Genomic DNA, 20,986 nt, shown 5'->3' on the forward strand with positions numbered 1-20,986 from the left:
CCTGAGAAAACCATAATTCAAAAAGAGTCATGTACCACAAAGTTCATTGCAGCACTATTTACAATAGCCAGGACATGGAAGCAACCTAAGTGTCCATTGATAGATGAATGGATAAAAAAGATGTGGCACATATATACAATGGACTATTACTCAGCCATAAAAAGAAACGAAATTGGGGGATTCCCTAGTGCCACAGTGGTTAAGAATCTGCCTGCCAATGAAAGGGACACAGGTTAGTGCCCTGCCCAGGGAAGTTGACACATGCCATGAAGCAACTAAGCCTGTGTGCCACAACTACTGAGCCTGAGCTCTAGAGCCCACAAGCCACAACTACTGAGCCCATGTGCCACAGCTACTGAAGCCTGTGCACCTACAACCCGCACTCTGCAACACGAGAAGCCATGAGAATGAGAAGCCTGTGCACCACAACAAAGAAAAGCCCCTGCTCACTGCAACTAGAGAAAGCCCCCACACAGCAATGAAGACCCAATACAGCCAAAAACAAATAAATTTATTTAAAAAAAAAAAAAGAAAAGAAATTGAGTTATTTGTAGTGAAGTGGATGGACCTAGAGTCTGTCATACAGAGTGAAGTATGTCAGAAAGAGAAAAACAAATACCACCTGCTAACACATACATATGGAAACTAAAAACACCCAGAAAAACAAAATGGTTCTGAAGAACTTAGGGGCAGGACAGGAATAAAGATGCAGAAGTAGAGAACAGACTTGAGGACATGTGGAGGGGGAAGGGTGAGCTGGGACGAAGTGAGAGAGTGGTATGGACATATATACACTACCAAATGTAAAATAGCTAGTGGGAAGCAGCTACATAGCACAGGGAGATCAGCTTGGTGCTTTGTGTCCACGTAGAGCGGTGGGATAGGGAGGAGATATGGGGATGTATGTATATATATAGCTGATTCACTTTGTTACACAGCAGAAACTAACACAACATTGTAAAGAAATTATATTCCAATAAAGATGTTAAAAATAATAAGTGAGGCAAAAGATAAATAAAACATAAAACAGTTTCTCTAGAAATCAAAGCTAAAGAAATCTATGGTATTTTAGTCCCAAGAGGCATGAGGCCATAATCTCAAAAAAGGAGCCCTTCTTTTGAAGGCAAGCTTCTCTCTTCCTCCCTGTGTCTCTTTATCTCTCAGCAGGTAGCATTGCTTCTCTACATAAAGTGTGAATGTTTCTGCAAACAAGTAAATTCTCCGAGGCTCCTGACCATCACAAGAACATTTCCAAAACCTTCCACAGGACCAAGTGCAGGGGAGTATATTTGGGATTGTGGTTCCAAAAATTCTTCCATGATTCATTTATCTGAGACCCAGATACCTCTAGCATACACAAGAGCAAGGCACCAGTACCGCCCATGTCTGGTTGAAATACAAATGAAAGCAAAAAAGCCAACCTGCCTTGCTTGTCTCAATGCTGGGCCTCACTTCAATCAGGGGCCCGAACTAGAATTAGGGGCACTCTCCAGGACACCGCTAACACCTCCACTGGAGTGGCAGAAAGTGGACACAGCTGAACTACTCACCTCAGAGCTGGCTCAGAAGGATAGCACTTCCTATTTTTCTGAACCTGGCATTTAAGTCTCTCCATAATCTGATTCCCAATGATCTTTCCAGCTTCATCTATCACTAAATTCTTTGTCCACCCCAACCTCCAGCCAAGTTGGACCACTGACCATGGGTGTACTCCGTACACAACCATCTCTAAACATTTGCTCTAGGCGCTGTAAGACATTTCCTCTTATTTCATGGAGAAGGTTATAAGTTCCCTTTATCTGCCATTGAAACCCTTCCTATATTTTGAACCTGAGCTCACATGCACCTCCCCATAAAGACTTCCCCAGAGAGAAACACTTGCTCCCTCAACATATTACCCCTACCTCAATTTAGCTTGTATTTTATTTGTCCGTATATTATCATTCTTTGCTATCTGATCTGTCTCTCTGTCTCAGCTCCTTAAGGGCAACCTTTCTGGGCTTCCCTGGTGGCACAGTGGTTGAGAGTCCGCCTGCCGATGCAGGGGATGCAGGTTCGTGCCCCGGTCCGGGAAGATCCCACATGCCGCGGAGTGGCTGGGCCTGTGAGCCATGGCCGCTGAGCCTGCGCATCCGGAGCCTGTGCTCCGCAATGGGAGAGGCCACAACAGTGAGAGGCCCATGTACTGCAAAAAGGAAAAAAAAAAAAAAAAAAAAAAGGGCAACCTTTCTCAGTTCAGTGACAAGTTCAACAATAGTCATGTGGTGCCCATCACAGAGGAGGTGCTCGACAAACATTTGCCAGTTGAAATGCTCTGCTGTCACGACTTTTCGCCAGGTGACCTAGGAAAATTTACTTCCTCTTTCAGAATTTCTACTACCAAAGGGTTCTCACAGGACCTAAAGTCAACCAGTCTGTCAGATCAATGACCATTTAGTGAACACACAAATAAGTGTAAGGAACAGGTCTCTGGAAAGGGGAAGAGAATATGCAGGGACTATAGTAGCACCTGACTCCAGAGATTTGACATTCAGCTTGGGGGAAAAGATTAGACCTGACCACGTTGGTTACATGGAAGACTGGGAAAGTATCATGATCATGTGCAAATAAGAGTCCTATGGCATCACAGAGGAAGGTGAAATCATTTCTGGGTGGAGTGATTGGAGAAGCTTTACAAGAGGAGGTGATATTTGAGCTTCTCTTTGAAGGATAACTTAGTTGATGCTTGACTCAGGTCCTCTAATCTTTCTAGTGGCCCTCATACACAGGCATCAGGTTTTAGACATTTTCAGAGATGACTGACATGGTCCAACCACAAGGCACCAGATCGGGCCAAGAAAATGGCTGCAGGGTCAAGCATCTGACAAAGTCTGCAACCCAATTTGCACTCGTTTTTCTTGTTCCTCTGGCACATGGCCTTTGTAGGGTTCAGTGCACAGTAATCAGGAGACCAGCATTCTCATCCCAGCTTTGAGACTACCTTACTTTGTAACTATGGGCAAATCATTTTCCTTGTCTGGTAATCTATCTCTACTTTTATAAAAGCAGGCGGTGAAACTAATGGATCTGCAAAGTCTCTTCTAGCTCTAACATGACATGATTCTTCTTTTCATTCAATCTGAGCCAGAAAATAAAGAGAAGACACAGTCCCTTGAAGGGGCTCATGCTCTGTAACTTGGAATAGCATGCTATCTTTTCCTGCTTCCTGCATAGACATTATACCTCCTCCTGAAGCACCTAAAATTAATGAAGAATGGGGAGTGTAATACAAAGGAGCATTGTCACTCCTGTGATTATACTTCATGTTCTTAAAATCTATGTGATTTTTAAAAGGTGAGATATGCATAAAGCGAACCAAGAACCATCAAAGAAATTATGATATCAGTGCTGGAAGCACTCTGAGTAAACACACACACACATGCACACACACACACCCCAGAAAGAATGTTCTGCTCTAATCATGGATTAGAAAGGCTAGGTAAATTGACTTAGCTAGAAGTATATTTAGTGGTGATGTGTCTTTAACACAAGATTGGCAGATTGACGACCTAAGCTCAGATCCTACCAGTGAACTTGGGTATAGATGTTACCAGATTTTGAAAAGTTGGAATTTCAACGCTGTGAGAGTCAACAGTGACTCTCTTGTGTGTCACCATTTCCCACGGCCCGTGTGCCTCTGCCTAAGTGCTTTGTTACATGCACAAGCCCTAAAGCCATGAGTTTGAAACTTGATTTGCAAATATTTTATTATAATAATCAGAAGCAGCAGCTTAGCAGCTAGAATCTTGATAATATGTGTCAACAGGCTCTCACGAAACAAAGTTTCATTCCCAATTCTGCCGCACCACAGACCCAAGTTTCCTCTTCTTTAAAATGTGAGATCCAATCTCAAAGTTCACTTTTAGCTCTCTGATTTGAGCGAACTCGGTTTATTAAATTACAACAAATATCCAGAATGTAATAACCAAAGTTTTAAGGGTCACAGTAAGCTGGCCCACTCTCCTGGGGCCAATAAGTCCAGGGATCCAACATTCAATGACTTTGGATGAGCAACTTCCCACTCTGGGCCTCACCCACCATTCACAAACAGACAAGGTTGGGACACATCAGTGATTCTTAGCAGGGGCGATACTGCCCTTAGAGGACATTTTGGAAACTTTCTAGACGTGTTACCCTGTATCCCACATGACTTTTGAATATTTTACAGGACATTCATGGACACTAAAAAATTGTTGATACTTTCTTAAGCCAGTACAGAATTATACTGTTTATTTCACACTATTATTATACTATTTAGTGTACTGTGTTTTTATAGTAAATATAATACAACTATATTATAATAAGCAAATATAAAATTATTTATACTTCTCCTAGCTCTGTTTTACATATAAACACAAAGTATTTTTTACACATTTTTAATATTCCATTCAGTTTTCCAGGAATGTAACTACCATATACAATGAGAGGAGGGTGTTCTATTTTATTCCGTTTTACCAAGAGTTTTTAGCCATTTCACAGAGTCACCTTGGTGACAGTAAGACTGCCAGTGGTATTTGAGACTTTGATGTATAACACACCTGTATCAGTCTGCATTCCTGAATGTTACAGCTCCAATGATTCTACATAGGGTCCAAGAAACATATTGCTTCATTTTGTTTTAATGGAGTCAGCTGTGTATTTATGGAACTATTTATTACTTTTGGTAATGCATTGTAATTTTACCTTCTATTTTTACTATATAGAGGGCATTATATTTCTTTTTCACAGAGAATATGTGCAGATCATGTTACACATGAATTTTACTTTCTTATATTAAAGGAAGTGATACATAATATAGTTACAGTAAGAGAGTGTTGAATCTGGCAGGGATGAAAACAAATATATTAGACCTCCCAAATTTAAAATCCTAAATAACAAAATAAGCCTTGATTATCTCCACAGCAGTGTTACCAATAGTGGCTAACATAGAGTATTGGACATGACATTGAAAATGAAATAAACACCATAGTCTGAAAACAGTGGAAAATAAAACAACAAATAAATTTGAATTACTAATTATCCAGTCCATTTTAGCTTTTGAGCATCCTTATTTTAATCTATACATACCAAAACTCTCTTTAGAATGGCCTCTCCAGGTTTTTCTTGTTTCTCTACATTACCTAGATTATATATTGAGTCCAAGCTATATTTATTCATTTCATTAAGTTGTGTATTTTTATCAAGATTTTTTTCAGACAAGTGTTATGTTTTCTTTCAACAACTATGATAAAAAATAAAAATAATAAAATCCCCAAATAGCTAATTAATTAATTAAATACCAAAAATAATTTAAAACCAAACTTATATTTGGTTCAAAATGGGAGCATGACCACAATTTCAAACTCTCTGAAACATGGGTTGTATTCATATACCTGTTTTCACAAAGCTGTACAATCACATCATATTTTACAATTTATACAGCTATTTCTCATCAGTTCTCCCAGTCAGTGTTCACATCAGCTTTGTGATTTAGGCAGGGCAGGGATGACTATATCCCCATTTACTAAGTTCAGAGGCATTTCATGCACACAAATTCAGTAAGCTGTGTTGCTGGGTTCACTGCCCAGTCTGGTGCATCTTCCCAAGAAACTATTCTGCTATATCAAAATTCCCCCCACCCCATTTACCTCATCAAAGCAGTGGTATGATGGTCCATTTCCAGCTTTTTGTAGGCCAGTCCTATGACCCGGAAGCCCTGTGTCGTGTAAATCTGAAGTTCACTAACAAAACTAGTTGGTACTGTTCAGAAAATAACACAAGATTAGTATGCAATATGAACTCAGCTAGTACTGGGAGAGATATTCTTTACAAAGAGATCCAACTCTTGCCCAAGAAAACACACCTCTAAAAATGTACACAAACAAGTCAGTGGGAATTTTAAATATTACTACATTGTCACGGTTGACCTCTTGGGATCCAGTGAAGCAGAAATGAAAAGGAAGCATTCAAAAAAACAAAAAGAAGAAGAAGAATGGGAAAAGTGTATGATTCTTTTTTTCTCCAGTTTAACCATCAAATATTTATTGAGTCTATTATGGGTCAGGAATTAGCTATGCAGAGATTGCACTGCAATTGCCACTCTGAGGATTTTTGTCTAGTAGGGTAACAGCCAGTAGACTAACAATACAATTGAATGAGATCCTTGCTATGATCCAGGCAGTTACAGCACACTATGGAAACACTTAGTGCATCTATCAGACAGGGAGGATATGATTAGATGGAGAAGGGAAAGGGCATTTTGGCTGAGGGAGCATCATGTGCTCAGGCACAGGGCCATGAGACAGCAAACCTTGATAGTTCATCTCAGGGGGAGCACAGGAGGTGAAGATAGGAGTGGTAAGGAAACTCTGGGAAGTTTGATAGGAGTCAGATTGTGAAGGCCTTAGATATGATCCTATAGGAGATTATCCTGGAGCCTATGGGAAGCAACCAAAGAAAGAAAGCAGGAATGTGTTAACATAATTATACTGTGTGACAGAAAAAACAATCTGGTCACAGCGTGAAGGGTGAATTAGACTAGGGGACACTCGGGAGCAGGGAACAAATTCACCAACTATGAAGTGATCCAGTGGAGGGATGATGAGGGCCTGAGGTGATGGAGTGACAGGGCCATGGATTAGCAATTGACAAGACAGAGGCACTGAGGGAGAGAGAGGAATCCAGGAAGAATCCTAAACTGGGATGGGTGAGTAGTATTTTCATTCACTAAGATGGGAAATGTAGAGAGTGAGAAAGATAAGCTTGGTTTGGGTACCAAGTTTGAGATGCCAGTGAGTCATCCAATTGGTGATGGCCAGTAGGCAACTGGATTCATCGATCAAATGCTGAGGGGACATATGTAGGTTGGAAATACAGATTTGCCCATTGTAATATAAGTCTGTCCACTTACCTGTCTCAGGTTGGCAAAAGCTGGCCACCCTCTCTGGTGCACCTTTCATGAACGCCAGCCAGTCACCCCCCATCTCTTGGACAATGACTGTCATCCTCTGCAGCGCTGATGAGAATGGGAACTGATGCAGGATTGCAATTCCTTCCACGGGGACCTGGATGAGGGATGGGGAATGGAGAGGGACACACCACATAGCTTCTAGCTATTGGAAATTAATTACACCTTTTCCAATCCTTAGTTTAGCAAATAAGGGAAACAAGGTCTCACCAATTTTCACATGTGGAATTCAAAGAAGACACACATCTCTGAGCTTTCAAAATTGTGGGCCTGACAGGACTTTCCTTCGGAGTTGGGTTTTGTGGGGTAGAGAGCAGGCAAGTCTTACCTGGCTGGTTGTTTTGCAGGGCTTAACAACCATGGCACATGCCGGTGCTCCCTTGATGTGGAAATCATGCCCGGAAACCACCATTTCCTATTTCAAACAGGATGTTTCATTGTAGAGATTTCTTTCTTGTTCATCCACTAATACTGTGCTCAAACCCTTCCCTTGAGAAAATCTCAAGCCGTCTCAATGTAGTCTCCTCCCTCAGCTACACGGAGGTGAACCAGACTTCATTCGCCACACACAAAAATAATGCATCGGAAATGCTAGGAACTTGAAGGGCAGACACTTCTGAATTATTCATGCAATTTCTCCTGCTTTCGCTGCTGGAATGTGCTGTATAAAGGCTCATTCTCCATTTCTGAAGGGCTTAACTTGAAAACACTGAGCGTGAATGGCCCGCACCTCACTGCCTTTTTCCTTCTGGGTCACTGTTGCTCCTGGTCTTCCCTCTCTGTCTAATTTGGAGTGATGGTCCCCAGGGTACAGCAGGGCAGGGACTGTGATGTATGTGGTTAATGTTCAGTAAACACTTGGTAATTGCCATAATAAAGACCCTAAATTATAGTCAAAGGAAGCTTTTACCCAAAAATGCCAAAATGCTTTATAATCATCTCATTGAGTGGCAGAAAAAATCTCAGAGAAGAAATTATAATCCCTACTTAAAGGTACAGAAACAGTAACCCAGGAAGGATGGAGAAAGTTACATCAGACTGCTACAGAACCATGCCCTGTTAGCGTTGGAAGGGACCCTAAAGATTGTCTTCTTCAGGGGGGCTCACACATGTATCACAGGGGCCTGGAGCTGAACCAGGCTATAGGGGGTGGAGGTGGGCTTGTAGCTAAGTAGGTGGGGATGTGTGTTCCCTAAGCTGTGCTTTTACTCCCCATTTTCTATCTCAACCAGAGTAACTCCAACGATTTGTTTTGTGTAGGATGCTTTTGAATAAAATTTCCTTTTAAGAAAAGATTCCAGCTTTTTTGTTTTCTTTTAGGTGAACACTGCTGGTCTAATTCAATCCCCTCATTTTAAAGTTATGGAAAACCCCAACAGGAGAGATGACCTCACAAAGTGAAGGAGTCAATCAGAACAGAGCCAAGACTAGAACCAGGAGAGCCGTATTCCTCCTCCTGAACAAGGCCATTTGATCTGCAATCTACTTCAGAGTCTCAAATAAAATCTCTCATGGTTTTCCTTTTTATTGTCTAGTCTTAGAGAAAAAATTAATGCTAAAGTAGTAGGAATAAAACTCCTGGTAACAAACGAATTATCCTAAGCACTGGGACAGTGATGTTTCCTAATCCCCATGTTCTAGATAACTCTGAAACCAGACATGGCTCATACTACAGCTGGAAAAGTTTAGAAAATAATTATATAATAATTATACTAATACTATTGAGCTGGTAATATATTCCAGGCACAGCACCAGGGATTTTTTTTTTAATGTGTCCTTCCACTTAATCCTCACAATAACCCTAATATGGAAATACACTGTACAGAGGAGAAAACTGGGGCTTAGATGAGTTTGCCCCTCACTGCCATATGTACTCCATATCGGAGACCTCGCATTTTATGAGTATTGAATAGCTATGGCAACACCTGGCTTGGTCTGGCATTGAAGAAGCTCCTTAGAATCTTTGAAGAACAGAAGTTTACCCAGGTAGTAGCTTCAAACATTTTGAGGTCCAGTGGGTCTCCATGGATGGTCCCATCCAGGAGGATCAGAGAATGGCAGCTGGCCATGGCTGCATACAGTGGGCCCCATGGCAAAGCCTTGCCTGAGGCAAAGTTGTGGACTTCCTGGAAGCTAAAGGAGAAAAGGGAAAGGGCTTTAGTCTATTCCTCCAGGCCAGATTGGAGCTTCTGGAGGTGACCATCCTTTTAAAACATAAGTTAATATGCTTTGTTACATTACATATCCACACCCTGATCTCCCCAAATGAATAGTGCTTCATTCATCCATCGTCCTTACATAAGTTCAATGAGTAGGAGGAAAAAATCCTGAGGTTCTCTCAAGCTCTTTCTTCCTTCTTTTCCTTACCTTCTCTCTGGCACTGATTTAAATCCAGAGGTATAGAAAGAGCTAGAAGTATCACCCTTAGTTCTAAGTGTGTCCACTCCCACCTGAGCTTCCAGACCACTTTATCTCTTATGCTGTGAGACAGAACAGGCTAGCTCATACTATAGCTACTTGTGTATATCTGTGTATCTCCTTCAATCTATTCTTCAGGGCAGGGCTGTCTCTTCCATATCTCTCTCTCCAGCATATCTGATGTTTGGTCCACAGTAGACAGTCAACAAATTTAAGAGCAAATAAATGAATGAGTTGGTTACTGGAATCTGAAAGACCATAATGGCAAAGAAATGAAATTTCTAAAAGACATTTTGAAAAGGACACGGCATTCTCCTCTTCCTCCCTGGCATCTAGGATCTATATTGCAGCCATCATTACCATTGCTTCTTGTAGAAAGTGCCCTCATCTAAAATCTACCGAGATACAACTCAAACATCATATGCAGGGTTCTTTTACTAACTCAGAGTTGAAGTCATCAAGTTTGGCATTGGGCCTACAAAAGGATGTCCTCTGGACCTTATTGGTCTGTCCCTTCTTACATGTTTAGCACAGTAAGTGGTTCACAAGGCAGGCCATACTATTTGGTGGACCCTGAGCGGCTGAAGGTGCTTCCTGGATTAAGGCCAAATCTGATTCTTGGAGCCAGTCAGAACTTACTTGCTCCTCCTCCTCCACATGTCAACTTCCTTCAGATTTGTGGGCCAGCTTGGCTGTACCCCCTTTAATACTCCCTTCCTCTGGGATTACACAGGAACCTCTAGCTGTGTTTCCAATGCGCAGTTTCCAGACCTCTGACGTTCCTAGTTACTGTTTCTTGAAAGAATTTTTTTTTTTTTTTTTTGCAGTACGTGGGCCTCTCACTGTTGCGGCCTCTCCCGTTGCGGAGCACAGGCTCCGGACGCGCAGGCTCAGCGGCCATGGCCCACGGGTCCAGCCGCTCCGCGGCATGTGGGATCCTCCCGGACCGGGGCACGAACCCGTGTCCCCTGCATCGGCAGGCGGACTCTCAACCACTGCGCCACCAGGGAAGCCCCAAGAATTTGTATTTTTTCCTATTTACCATAGTTTGTCTTAAAACATGGTCTCCAGGATCAGACTATTATCTCTCATGAGAGTTTAGTTGCATTTCCTTCGGTTGCTCTAGTGTTTTGTTCCTGAAAGCATATACATCAGAATGTTAACTCGTAATTCAGCCATATTTCTTCCTGTTTTTCTCATTAAAGCTTCCTTAAGAGTTCAAAAACCTCTCGACTGAGCCTGTTGATCATGTCATTATATACTGAAAGATCAAGTTATCTCAGTGGTTACAATATGTCTCTGGTATTTTAGTAAACATCTAAAAGGAAGCAGTCACCATCGGTGATTTAACACAGATTCTCAAGCTCACACTGTAAAGCAAACACAGATCAGGAAAAAATAATCTTATCTTTAAGATGGCACACAAACTGTCTTCCATATGTAATTCTGAATACACAGTTCTGAGTTTGGGAGGATTGGGCAAGACCCTGGTTTGCACAAAAATAAATAGAACCCTCTGTCATCCCTGACCTTGAACTATTATTTGAATGTTTATGACTTATCAAGACCAGGTAGCTCAGGTAGACTTCCAATGACTTTGAAGTACCTGGCACATTAGGCAGGCCCTCTTTGGAAAAGACAAGAATTATTAGAAATGAGCTTACATTTTACAATAAGATATTTAACAGTGACTAAGTCAAGTGCTGACTTCTTGCTTAGAATTTAATCTGTTTTCTCTTATTCTATCAATTAAATTTTTCAATTAAAGAAACTTTGGGGGAATTCCCTGGTGTTCCAGTGGTTAAAAATCCACCTTCCAATGCAAGGGACATGGGTTCAATCCCTGGTCAGAGAACGAAGATCCCACATGCCATGGGGCAGCTAAGACTGAGCACCACAACTACTGAGCCTGTGAGTTCTAGAGCCCATGTGCCACAACTAGAGAGTCCATGTGCTGCAACTACTGAGCCCGCGCACCACAGCTAGAGAGAAGCCTTCTCACCACAACGAAGAGCCCACATGCCGCGACTAAGACCTGATTCAGCCACACAAATAAATAAATACTTTAAAAAATTTTAAAAAAACCTTTTAATTGCTCTTTTAGTCATTTAGAGCCAACTTTGACCTTTCTGAAAGAGGGAAAGGAGGGAGGGGGAAAGAGAGTGACAGGTTGGATTAATCTATCAATAATCTAAATAGTATATCAATAATTTTAATTTAAGTTTGACAAGTCACTTTTAGAAACAGAAAGTTTTAAAAGTTTTGTGAATAAGATGATGTCAATTCAATAAGGAGAAGAGCATTCAAAAGATGGAATGTATTAAGTTCACTTTAAATAAACAAACATTTATTGTGCATCTACTATGTGTGCCTGCTATAGTGCTATATGGCCTTAGGGACACAAATATAAATAAGAAAAAGACTGCTCTCTGAATGCTCACATATTTGAATAACTGCATACATTTTTTATAGACACTGAAACAGGAAAATACTAAAAACAAGAAGAACGGGTATATATCCAAATCTATCTTCAAGAGAAAATGAAAAGAACTTTAGAAAATTACCACTTGTAACAGCCTCCTTCTATAGACTAAAATGGTTAGAAGCACCAGGATTAATTTTTCATCTCCAGAAATGGACTTGTTTATAAATAATACATTAATATGAAAATGTGTTAAACATATATAATTAAAACATTTTATGGATAAATCTTATGTCATTTGCATAATGCAGAAAAATCATAATGTACCTTTTATGTATAAGATGCTTTGTGATTTAGGTTGCAAGTATGAGAGGGAAATATTTTCATTAAAAAAACAAAACCTGAGCTCATGCAGCTCAATATCTAAAAAACAAACAACCCCACCAAAAAATGGGAGGAAGATCTAAGCGGACATTTCTCAAAAAAAGCCATACAGATGGCTAAGTGGCACATGAAAAGATGCTCAACATCACTAATTATTAGAGAAATTCAAATCAAAGCTACAATGAGGTATCACCTCACACCGGTTAGAATGGCCATCATCAAAAAATCTACAAACAATAAATGCTGGAGAAAGTGTGAAGAAAATGGAACCTTCCTACCCTGTTGCTGGGAATGTAAATTGATACAGCCACTATGGAGAACAGTATGGAGGTTCCTTAAAAAACTAAAAATAGAACTACCATATGACCCAGCAATCCCACTACTGGGCATATACCCAGAGAAAACCATAATTCAAAAAGACACATGCACCCCAATGGTCATTGCAGCACTATTTACAATAGGCAGGTCATAGAAGCAACCTAAATGCCCATCGACAGACGAATGGATAAAGAAGATGTGGTACATATATACGATGGAATATTATTCAGACATAAAAAGGAACAAAATTGGGTCATTTGTAGAGACGTGGATGGATCTAGAGACTGTCATACAGAGTGAAGTAAGTAAGAAAGAGAAAAACAAATATCGTATGTTAACGCATATATGTGGAACCTAGAAAAATGGTACAGATGAACTGGTTTGCAGGGCAGAAATTGAGACACAGTTGCAGAGAACAAACGTATGGACACCAAGGGGGGAAAGCGGCAGGGGGTGGGGTGATGGTGTGATGAATTGGGAGATTGGGATTGACATGTGTACACTGATGTGTATAAAATGGATGACTAATAAGGACCTGCTGTATAAAAACAATAAATAAAATGAAATTCAAAAGCAAAAAAAAAAAAAAGACAAAAAAATTAATTAAAAAAACCCTGAAATCACCTATACCTCAATTTAAAAAAAAAAAAAAAACAACCTCAAAACCTGAATTTGTTATATGTTCGTGTTCTGATTAGGCTGGAAGTTGCAGTGGGGAGAAAAAGTAGGCAGAGAAGCAAACTCAAACAAGAGACCCCCAGCAGAGAGACATGCAAATCTTTACCACGTTAAGTTGTAAACTGCCAAAACGGAGTCCATTCTGGCCAGAAAAGAGGAGTTTCTGGCAGCCAGAAAGTAGTGTTGCCAGAACTAGAATACCAAGGAAAATGAAGTACACTAGCTGTGGTTCTACAGATGTTCATCGTCCTGAAATTCAGTGTCTACAAGTCAGGGCAGTGTTCCTCCTAGCACATGGAAAGGCTTCCGTTTATACAAGGAATGTTACCTCCTTGAAGGACAGTGTCTTGGTACTGTCCAAATGACACACACTGGCCCCTAACTAATATGCTGACAGCAAATCACATTTTAGCAAAGATTTAAATGTAGTGTCAAAACTTGCCCTTCATCTCCTGGGTTCTGTGAGTGTCCCAGGGCTGGGAATGGGGTGGAGGAAATATTCACATTTTAGTGAGCTTTGGACGTAGTCAAGAAGAGAAATTAAATGAAGATACTCTGGCAACTACTGCTCACCAAAGCCAGTGACAAAATCTTTCCATTATTAGTAATCAGGAAGAAAAACAAAGAGTTCTGGGAAAAGAGAAATGACAATGCATTTGGTCCCAGTACTCACCCACTCCTATCACAGGGCACGACTCCCCAGAGATCCAAGCCATCCCTTGTTAAGGTACCTGTCTAAACAGAAACAAGCGCTCGATTGACTCTGAAGATGCAGAAGCCCCACAGTGACACTGATAAGCTATGTTTTAACAGGAAAATATATGTCACAACACATGATCAAGATCAGCTCTTCAAGGAAAGACACAATAAGGTGGGTATCTGGAGTCCTCGGTGGAAGATTTGATGAATTCATAGCAGTTGTGTGACAAGCTGGCACTTAATCTCTTTGAACTTTAGTGTTCTCAGCAATAAAGGGAAGAAAACGGTACCTGCCTTACATATTTCAGAGGCTTGTTTCGAGAATTTAACAGAAGACTGAATGGATGGGAGAGTCCTCGGTAAGCCTGCTTTTAAGAGCTATAAAATGGTGAGTCTCCACAGATATAGAGAACACATTTGTGGTTGCCAAGGAGGGGGGCAGTAAGGGAGGGATGGATTGGGAGTTTGGGATTAACAGATGCAAACTATTATATATAGGATGGATAAAAAACAGGGTCCTACTGTATAGCACAGGGAAATATATTCAGTATCCTGTGATAAACCATAATGGAAAAGAATACGAAAAAGAATATATATATGTATAGCTGAGTCACTTTGCTGTGCAGCAGAAACTAAACACAACATTGTAAATCAACTATACTTCAATACAATTTTTTTAAAATGGGTGAGTTCCAGCATTTATAGCAAAAGTTAAAAGTATGTCATCAGAAACAAGTAATGGAAGTAGAATTATTCACTGTCCTAAAGAAATATTATAGTTTGCTATTTGACATCTATTTGGTAAAAAGGGGTTTGTTGGTATTTCTCTCAGTGTGGTATAGTGATGAAGAGCTTGGACTGGGCTAAAACACCAGCTGTGTGACCTGGGCCAATTTTTAATCCCCCTAAACATCAGAGCCCTTATGAGTAACATGGTCATAATCATATAGGATTGTTTTTAAAATTAAATGAGATACTACAATGTGCTTAACTTAATGTCTGGCATAGAGTAAGAGCTGAGAATGATAATTGCTCATAATTATTACTTAATTTTAATTCAAATTCATATCACAATTATCTTTCCCACTCCCTGTTTCCTTTTCCAAGTCCAAGGATAACATGATCCTAGAACCAGAACATCTTTTCTTATGATGCTAGTTTGATCACAAAATAACATTGAGATGGTGGCAAGAGCCATATTAACCTTCTGTTCTTGGTAGATCTCTCTGATATTCAAGTAACTATAAAATACAGCTCTGATCCCATTAATTCTCTGCTATCAAAAACCTTCACTGTACTGTTTAATGGGTACTGAGTTTCCATTTGGGAAGAGAGAAGACGTTCTGGAGATGGATAGTGGTGATGGTTGCACGGAAATGTGAATGCACTTAAAGCCACATAAAAATGATTAAAACGGTAAATTTTATGTTATGCATCCTTTGCCACAATAAAAAATAAATTAAGAAAATGGAAAGCAACAATAAAAAAGAAGAAAAAACACCTTCAATGGCTCCCCACTGCCTAAAGAGTATGTAAAAATTTCTTAGCCATACATTTGAAGTCTACAACACCCTCTCCCGTTACTAATGTTCTGCTCTGATCAAAATCACACTCTATCGCTCTCCTGACTCCTTGCCCACATTCGTCTGCCTACAATGTCCTCGGGTTATATATCTTTTCGAATTTTCTGTATTATGATATTTGACATGTTACGAAATCTCTCTTTTAAATCTATTTTTAATTGTGAAAACAGTGGTTTACATTATATGTTATAAATAAAATTATATAAGTTTTCTGTGTACAGCATTATAGTTCTACTTCTGTATACCATACAGTGTGCCCACCACCAAAAGTTTAAGTTAAGAAACCTTTCTGATGGACAGACTGCCTCCTTGGGGCTAGCCAATTCTTAGAGATAACCAGGGTTTCAGCCAACAGCATGCCTTTGATATGCAAACTAACCAGTCAGGAGTCATACCTTCTCTATCTGACCGGAATCCCCAGGAAACAGTCTCTCTGACTTAATCACCCCAGCACCAGCTACTAGACAAGGAAAGACCATTCCTATGGCCCAAAGCCCACCAAAATCATTCACACTAGCCAATTGTCAGCTGTGGCAATACCCTGCTCTGTCTTGCCCTTCCTGCAGAAACTCCTATAAGGCCATAATAACCCAAGCACTCCCCTCACTCCTGCTTTGCTTCCTGATCAAAATATGGCATTCCTCCTGGGGCCTTGCCTGGTGAGACACGGCTCTTCTGTCTAGGGGAACCGTGAGTAACATTAAACCTTTCTTTCAATGGCATCGACCTCTGCCTGCGGTCACTTAGTCACCTTTAAAAATTAAGACCCAGGCACAAAACAGCCCTTCATTTCCATCTTACCCTCTTACAGCTCTCTCCTTCACGCCAGCACATGTGTATATAGACAAAAAGAATATATTCAGGAGAAGGTAGAATAAGAGGCTGATTGGGAGTAACTGGCGTGGGATCAAGGATTATTTTAAGCAATATACTGCAGATGGGAAAATATAGTAAGGGATTGACTGGGGATTTATTTTAACCAAGTCTCATCATAAGACACAGCTAAATAAACTCTTCCTTTTTTATTCATTCATGAATTCAATGAATATTGACTGAGCACTGATTGTGTGCCAGGTAATGGTCCTAGCATTAGGGATACAGTAGTAACCGTAATACAAGTCTTACATTTTGTTCTTTGCATGAAGGTATTGACTACAGAGGGACAGAATGCGATTTTAATTCATTGTGTTTCATAGAATATTGGAGGTGGAAGAACCCTAAAATATTCACCTATTCCGTCCCTACTCTTCCTTCTCTAAACCCGAGAATCTGAGAGCTCAAGAGATGTATCTGTCCTAGATCACACATCCAACCAGAGACAAAATGAAGTCAGGTACCCAGTACCCACATCTAATGTTTCCTGCCTCACAAGAGTGTAAAGTACCTGTGCATGATGACAGTGATGATAAAAATGTCACTGAGGATGAGAATGAAACACACATACCTTGTCAAAGCAGACAAGGTTTAATTGTCCACATACATTAATCCTCTGGGGGCTAATACAAAAGATGCCTCTCTTCTTCAGCCTCCGCTGGGCATAGATAATGCCTGTGGTCAGGGCAGCAGGTAGAGCGGGAGGAACCGCGATTGTGATGACATCAAGGGCTTTCTTCACCACCTCCTCCGGAGTTTCCTGGGAAGATAAAGTCCCTCTTTAGCTATTACAGATAAATTAACCATGAACACTTTTATGCATATGGCTTTTTTCTTCCTTTTTGTTTACTTCTTTAGGTCAAATTCCTAGAAATGATGTGAGTGGGCCAAACGTGGTTTAAAGGGTATGAACATGTTTATGGCTCTCAATATATTTTGCCAAAGTGCAATGAAAAAGCTTGTAACAATTCATACTGCTACCAGCGGAGAACAATGTACCAGTTTGCCATGATCTCACCAACACTGGGTTTTAGTTTAAATTCCTCGTTTAACAGCTATAAAATACTACATTATTGGAAAAAACATCCTCAGATTGAAGATGAAAAAAATAGTGTAAGGAAAAGTCCAAGAGTAGAGGCATGTTGATATCTCAATAAACAAAGTGTTTTATCCCACTAGATCTGATGGCTATCATGGAACTTGGTGATCAATTGCTTATATTGGGCATCTGGGAGTATATAAGCAGGTTTCAGTGTTTGGCTTTGCTTTCCCAGGTTTGAAAACTGTGCCTTATATTAAGGTCAATATGGAGAGTATAAAATATAGATGAGTGTACGTGTGCATGTAGTAAAAGAACAAAAGCTGTTTACCCCACTGAGCACATAGACGCACAAAGTGTAGATCATCCCGATGGTGGCTGTCCCTACGAGGCACAGGAGGAACCTGATGGCATCCCTGTAGAGCTTAAAATTCATCGGCTTGGGGTAGAGAATAGATCTCACGAGGTCCCCCTTTGCAGTGTTGAATCCTGAAGCAGCAAACACACACCTCATACTCTCAGGATGACAAATACTACTGTTAGTAGTCTTCTAATCCTCAACACAGCCTTTGTTTCTTCTAATCCTCAACACGGCCTTTGTTTTCCCTAGAGATACTTAAACAGTGCTTCAGCCCAAATGCAATTAAAGATAATTGGCCAAATACCTAAATGCTAGAATGGATATACCTTAGCTCTTTCAGAAGCTATTCCTCTCTGGCTTTCCTTCCTTATACTTTTAATTTCAATGCATCCCAGAGATAGGAAAGCACCATATGGGGGCAGAGCACAGCTTTTCCAAATACAGCTTCATCTTAAGGAAAGGATTTGTAAGTGTGCACGGACATGCACACACACACACACACACGCACAGAACACCTGAGTTTAAATTAAATGGCCCAGTAAATACAGACGGATTAAATTTCTAATACTTTTCATCATCAAGTTTTCAGTTTCTAATCTTGCCTGGAAAGAATCTGAGATTAGTTCTTTGGGTTAGAATACCTAAATTCTAGGTCCAGCTCTGTCAGTGACTGGCTGTGTGATTTTTTTTTAAACTTCACTTGAATTGTGCATGCCCCAGACTATTCATGTACAAAATCAGGACAGGCATCTTTGTTCTGCTAATTTGATATGTGGAAATCGTTTATAAATTACAAAGCATATGAATAATAATTGTTGTCATCAATGTTATTATTTTTACTAAAAGGTATAGGCCATAGCTCAATTCACATTTTAAATATCTATATTTACATATATGGGGTCTGTCAGCTAAAGACTGCTCCTTACCTAATTCATTTAAGGCACTAGACAAATTGAGCGAAAATATTTCATCAAAATAATAAAATGAAGGAGATGCTAACTAACCTGTCTGCAGTACTACTGCTTTCACGGTGCCAGAGCAAGCCCCCCTGGCCTGGATGACCTCTGTTCCACAGAAGAGGACATGCCGTTTGTAATCCGCTTCACTCTGTGTTTTCCAGGGCACAGAGCTATCCATTTTAGGTAATGGAGTTTTAGTGACCGGAATACTTTCTCCTACAGAAAACAAGCATCTCATTTTGTGAGGTGGGAGGCCTTCACTCACTTAAACATGCAAATACTAACTCATCACACAGCAGGCATTTTTTGGAGGCTGCCATGTGGCAGGAACAACCCTTGGTATAGGGGATACAAGGAGAAGCATAGTTCTTGTGTTTAAGAGGTTTGTAGTCCAGAGGGGGAGACAGCCATGGAAGCAAATAAGTATAATGTCATATTATAAATACTATGGGTATTGTAAAATGAAACAGAGATGCTGAAATAGACTGGAAATAACCATTTAGAGAATAGCAAGTTGTGGGGTCTGGGGAATGAGAGGCCATGAGAGCTATGTAGGAGCCAAAGCGTGGAAGGCCCTGCATGCACATACTTAAGTGTTTAAATGTTTTTCTATAGGCATTGGTGGCAGGAGGGAAATAGGGAGATATTTAGCTGTTTGATTCAGGAGAGTACTGTGACATTTACGTACAAAGAGAGTGTACTTTGTCTGCAGTACAAGGAATGAATTGAAGTCTGATGAGGTTGGAGACTGGATATCCAGTTGGGAAAAAATCACAAGAGTCCTGCTTAAAGAGGACAAGGTCTGAACTATGGCAACTGGCAGTAGAAGTAGAAAAGAGGCACTGGTTTTGAGAAATAAGAAATTGAGCAGCTACAAAACTTGGGGAGATTTTTATATTGGCAGATCATAGGGACAGAGGAATTCTAAATGGCTTCCTGGTTTCTGACTTGGAAGAAAGAGCAGAGGGTAGCATTAATCATCAACACAGGGATTATAGGAAGAAGGAGGAACTGCCTTTTCGTCCCTGATTTGGACATGCCTTGTGGAATGACCATGTCGAGGTGCTCTGTAGGCAGTTAGATATTTATTTGGGTCTGGAGCTCAGGGGAGAGGCCTTGACCAGAGATGTTTAGTCACAGGTCATCACCCTATAAACCATAATTAAAGCCACAGGAAAAGACAAGATTACTTAGGGTTCGAGTGAAAGGTGAGAAAAGGAAAGGTCCAGGACCCCTGAACAACATCAAAAATCAAAGAGGTGGAGGAAGAGGAGCAGTGTAGGAAGCTGAGTGGTATTGTCAGTGGTAGAAGAACTTGGAGAGTCAGCACTGACTTGGAAAGTTAGAAGAGTGTTTTCAGAAGGAAGAGATGGTCAGAATGGTTAAATGCACCAGATAGGCCAATAAGATGTGAAATTTAAAGAATCCATTGGATTTGCCAATTGGGACATTCGTGACCCTTGCCAGCACACTGGGAGGGGCAGATTTCAGTGGGTTGAGTGGCAATACAAGGTGGTGAATGAGTTGTGAAAGTAACCAAATAAAGAATAAAGCTTAGAAAATAAAGCTTATTGAAGTCCTCCACCTCCATTTGTAAAAAGGACAGTATAAGATCAGGGATATGTTCCAGTATACTAGGGCCACTTTCATTAGGAAAATTGTACTTGGCATTGTAAAAGTCCCAGCACGAAAGGATTTTTATCAGTCTATGGATTCCCCAGAGAAAGGAACCTGACCTGTCACACCTGTTTTTGTTTTGTTTTGTTTTGTAAGTTCATATAGGAGGGAGCTGTGTGCTCTTGTCTGCATTTAATGGCTTCCTGGTCTGCCAGGAGAAATAGACTTGATTTGGACTTTAATGGGAACCACAGTACTGTACATCAATATGTATGTATAGCCTCCAATTCCATCTCTGAAAAAGGCTTTATGATTCTTTAGCTTACAGAAAGGTTGGCACAGCATCTTCTCATAAATGCATATGTGAGTAAGAACTCAAAGCACCGTGACCTTGAGAAGTCACTTCTCTCTGGACCTCAGCTTCCATATCCATGATATGACGTCCCTCCCAGCTCCAGCATGCGATTTAAAAATGAAACACGGTTAGTCCAAAATATCCAGTGTGTATTCTGAAATTAGCAGATTTGGCAAATCCTGGCTCAACCACTTTTCAACATTTTCAAACCAAGCTAGGAAGAGCCCGGCCTTGACTGGGGTGGGGCAGGGTTGCGGGGGAGGTGTTTCAGGATGTCATTAATGGTTTTCAAACC

The 20,986-nt window shown here is 40.5% G+C and overlaps 1 protein-coding gene across 5 annotated transcripts in view; it reads right to left on the reverse strand.

Moving 5' to 3' along the window:
* Positions 1 to 20,986, reverse strand: part of ATP13A4 (ATPase 13A4) — a 153,917-nt gene that overhangs the window by 40,972 nt on the left and 91,959 nt on the right. For all 5 annotated transcript variants that reach the window (XR_010840930.1, XM_067035343.1, XM_067035345.1 and 2 more), the window contains 8 exons: positions 18,765 to 18,935; positions 17,731 to 17,888; positions 16,932 to 17,120; positions 13,879 to 13,940; positions 8,968 to 9,118; positions 7,314 to 7,400; positions 6,929 to 7,082; positions 5,667 to 5,778 (listed from right to left, as the gene is read on the reverse strand). Coding sequence is in view for 4 of the 5 variants with exons in the window: in XM_067035343.1 (XP_066891444.1) it covers positions 5,667 to 5,778; positions 6,929 to 7,082; positions 7,314 to 7,400; positions 8,968 to 9,118; positions 13,879 to 13,940; positions 16,932 to 17,120; positions 17,731 to 17,888; positions 18,765 to 18,935 (1,084 nt within the window). In the remaining variant the exon portion in view is untranslated. The remainder of the gene's footprint in view (positions 1 to 5,666; positions 5,779 to 6,928; positions 7,083 to 7,313; positions 7,401 to 8,967; positions 9,119 to 13,878; positions 13,941 to 16,931; positions 17,121 to 17,730; positions 17,889 to 18,764; positions 18,936 to 20,986) is intronic.

This window comes from Kogia breviceps, chromosome 5 (assembly GCF_026419965.1).
Source record: "Kogia breviceps isolate mKogBre1 chromosome 5, mKogBre1 haplotype 1, whole genome shotgun sequence".
In the NCBI taxonomy this organism is placed as follows: Eukaryota; Metazoa; Chordata; class Mammalia; order Artiodactyla; family Physeteridae; genus Kogia; species Kogia breviceps.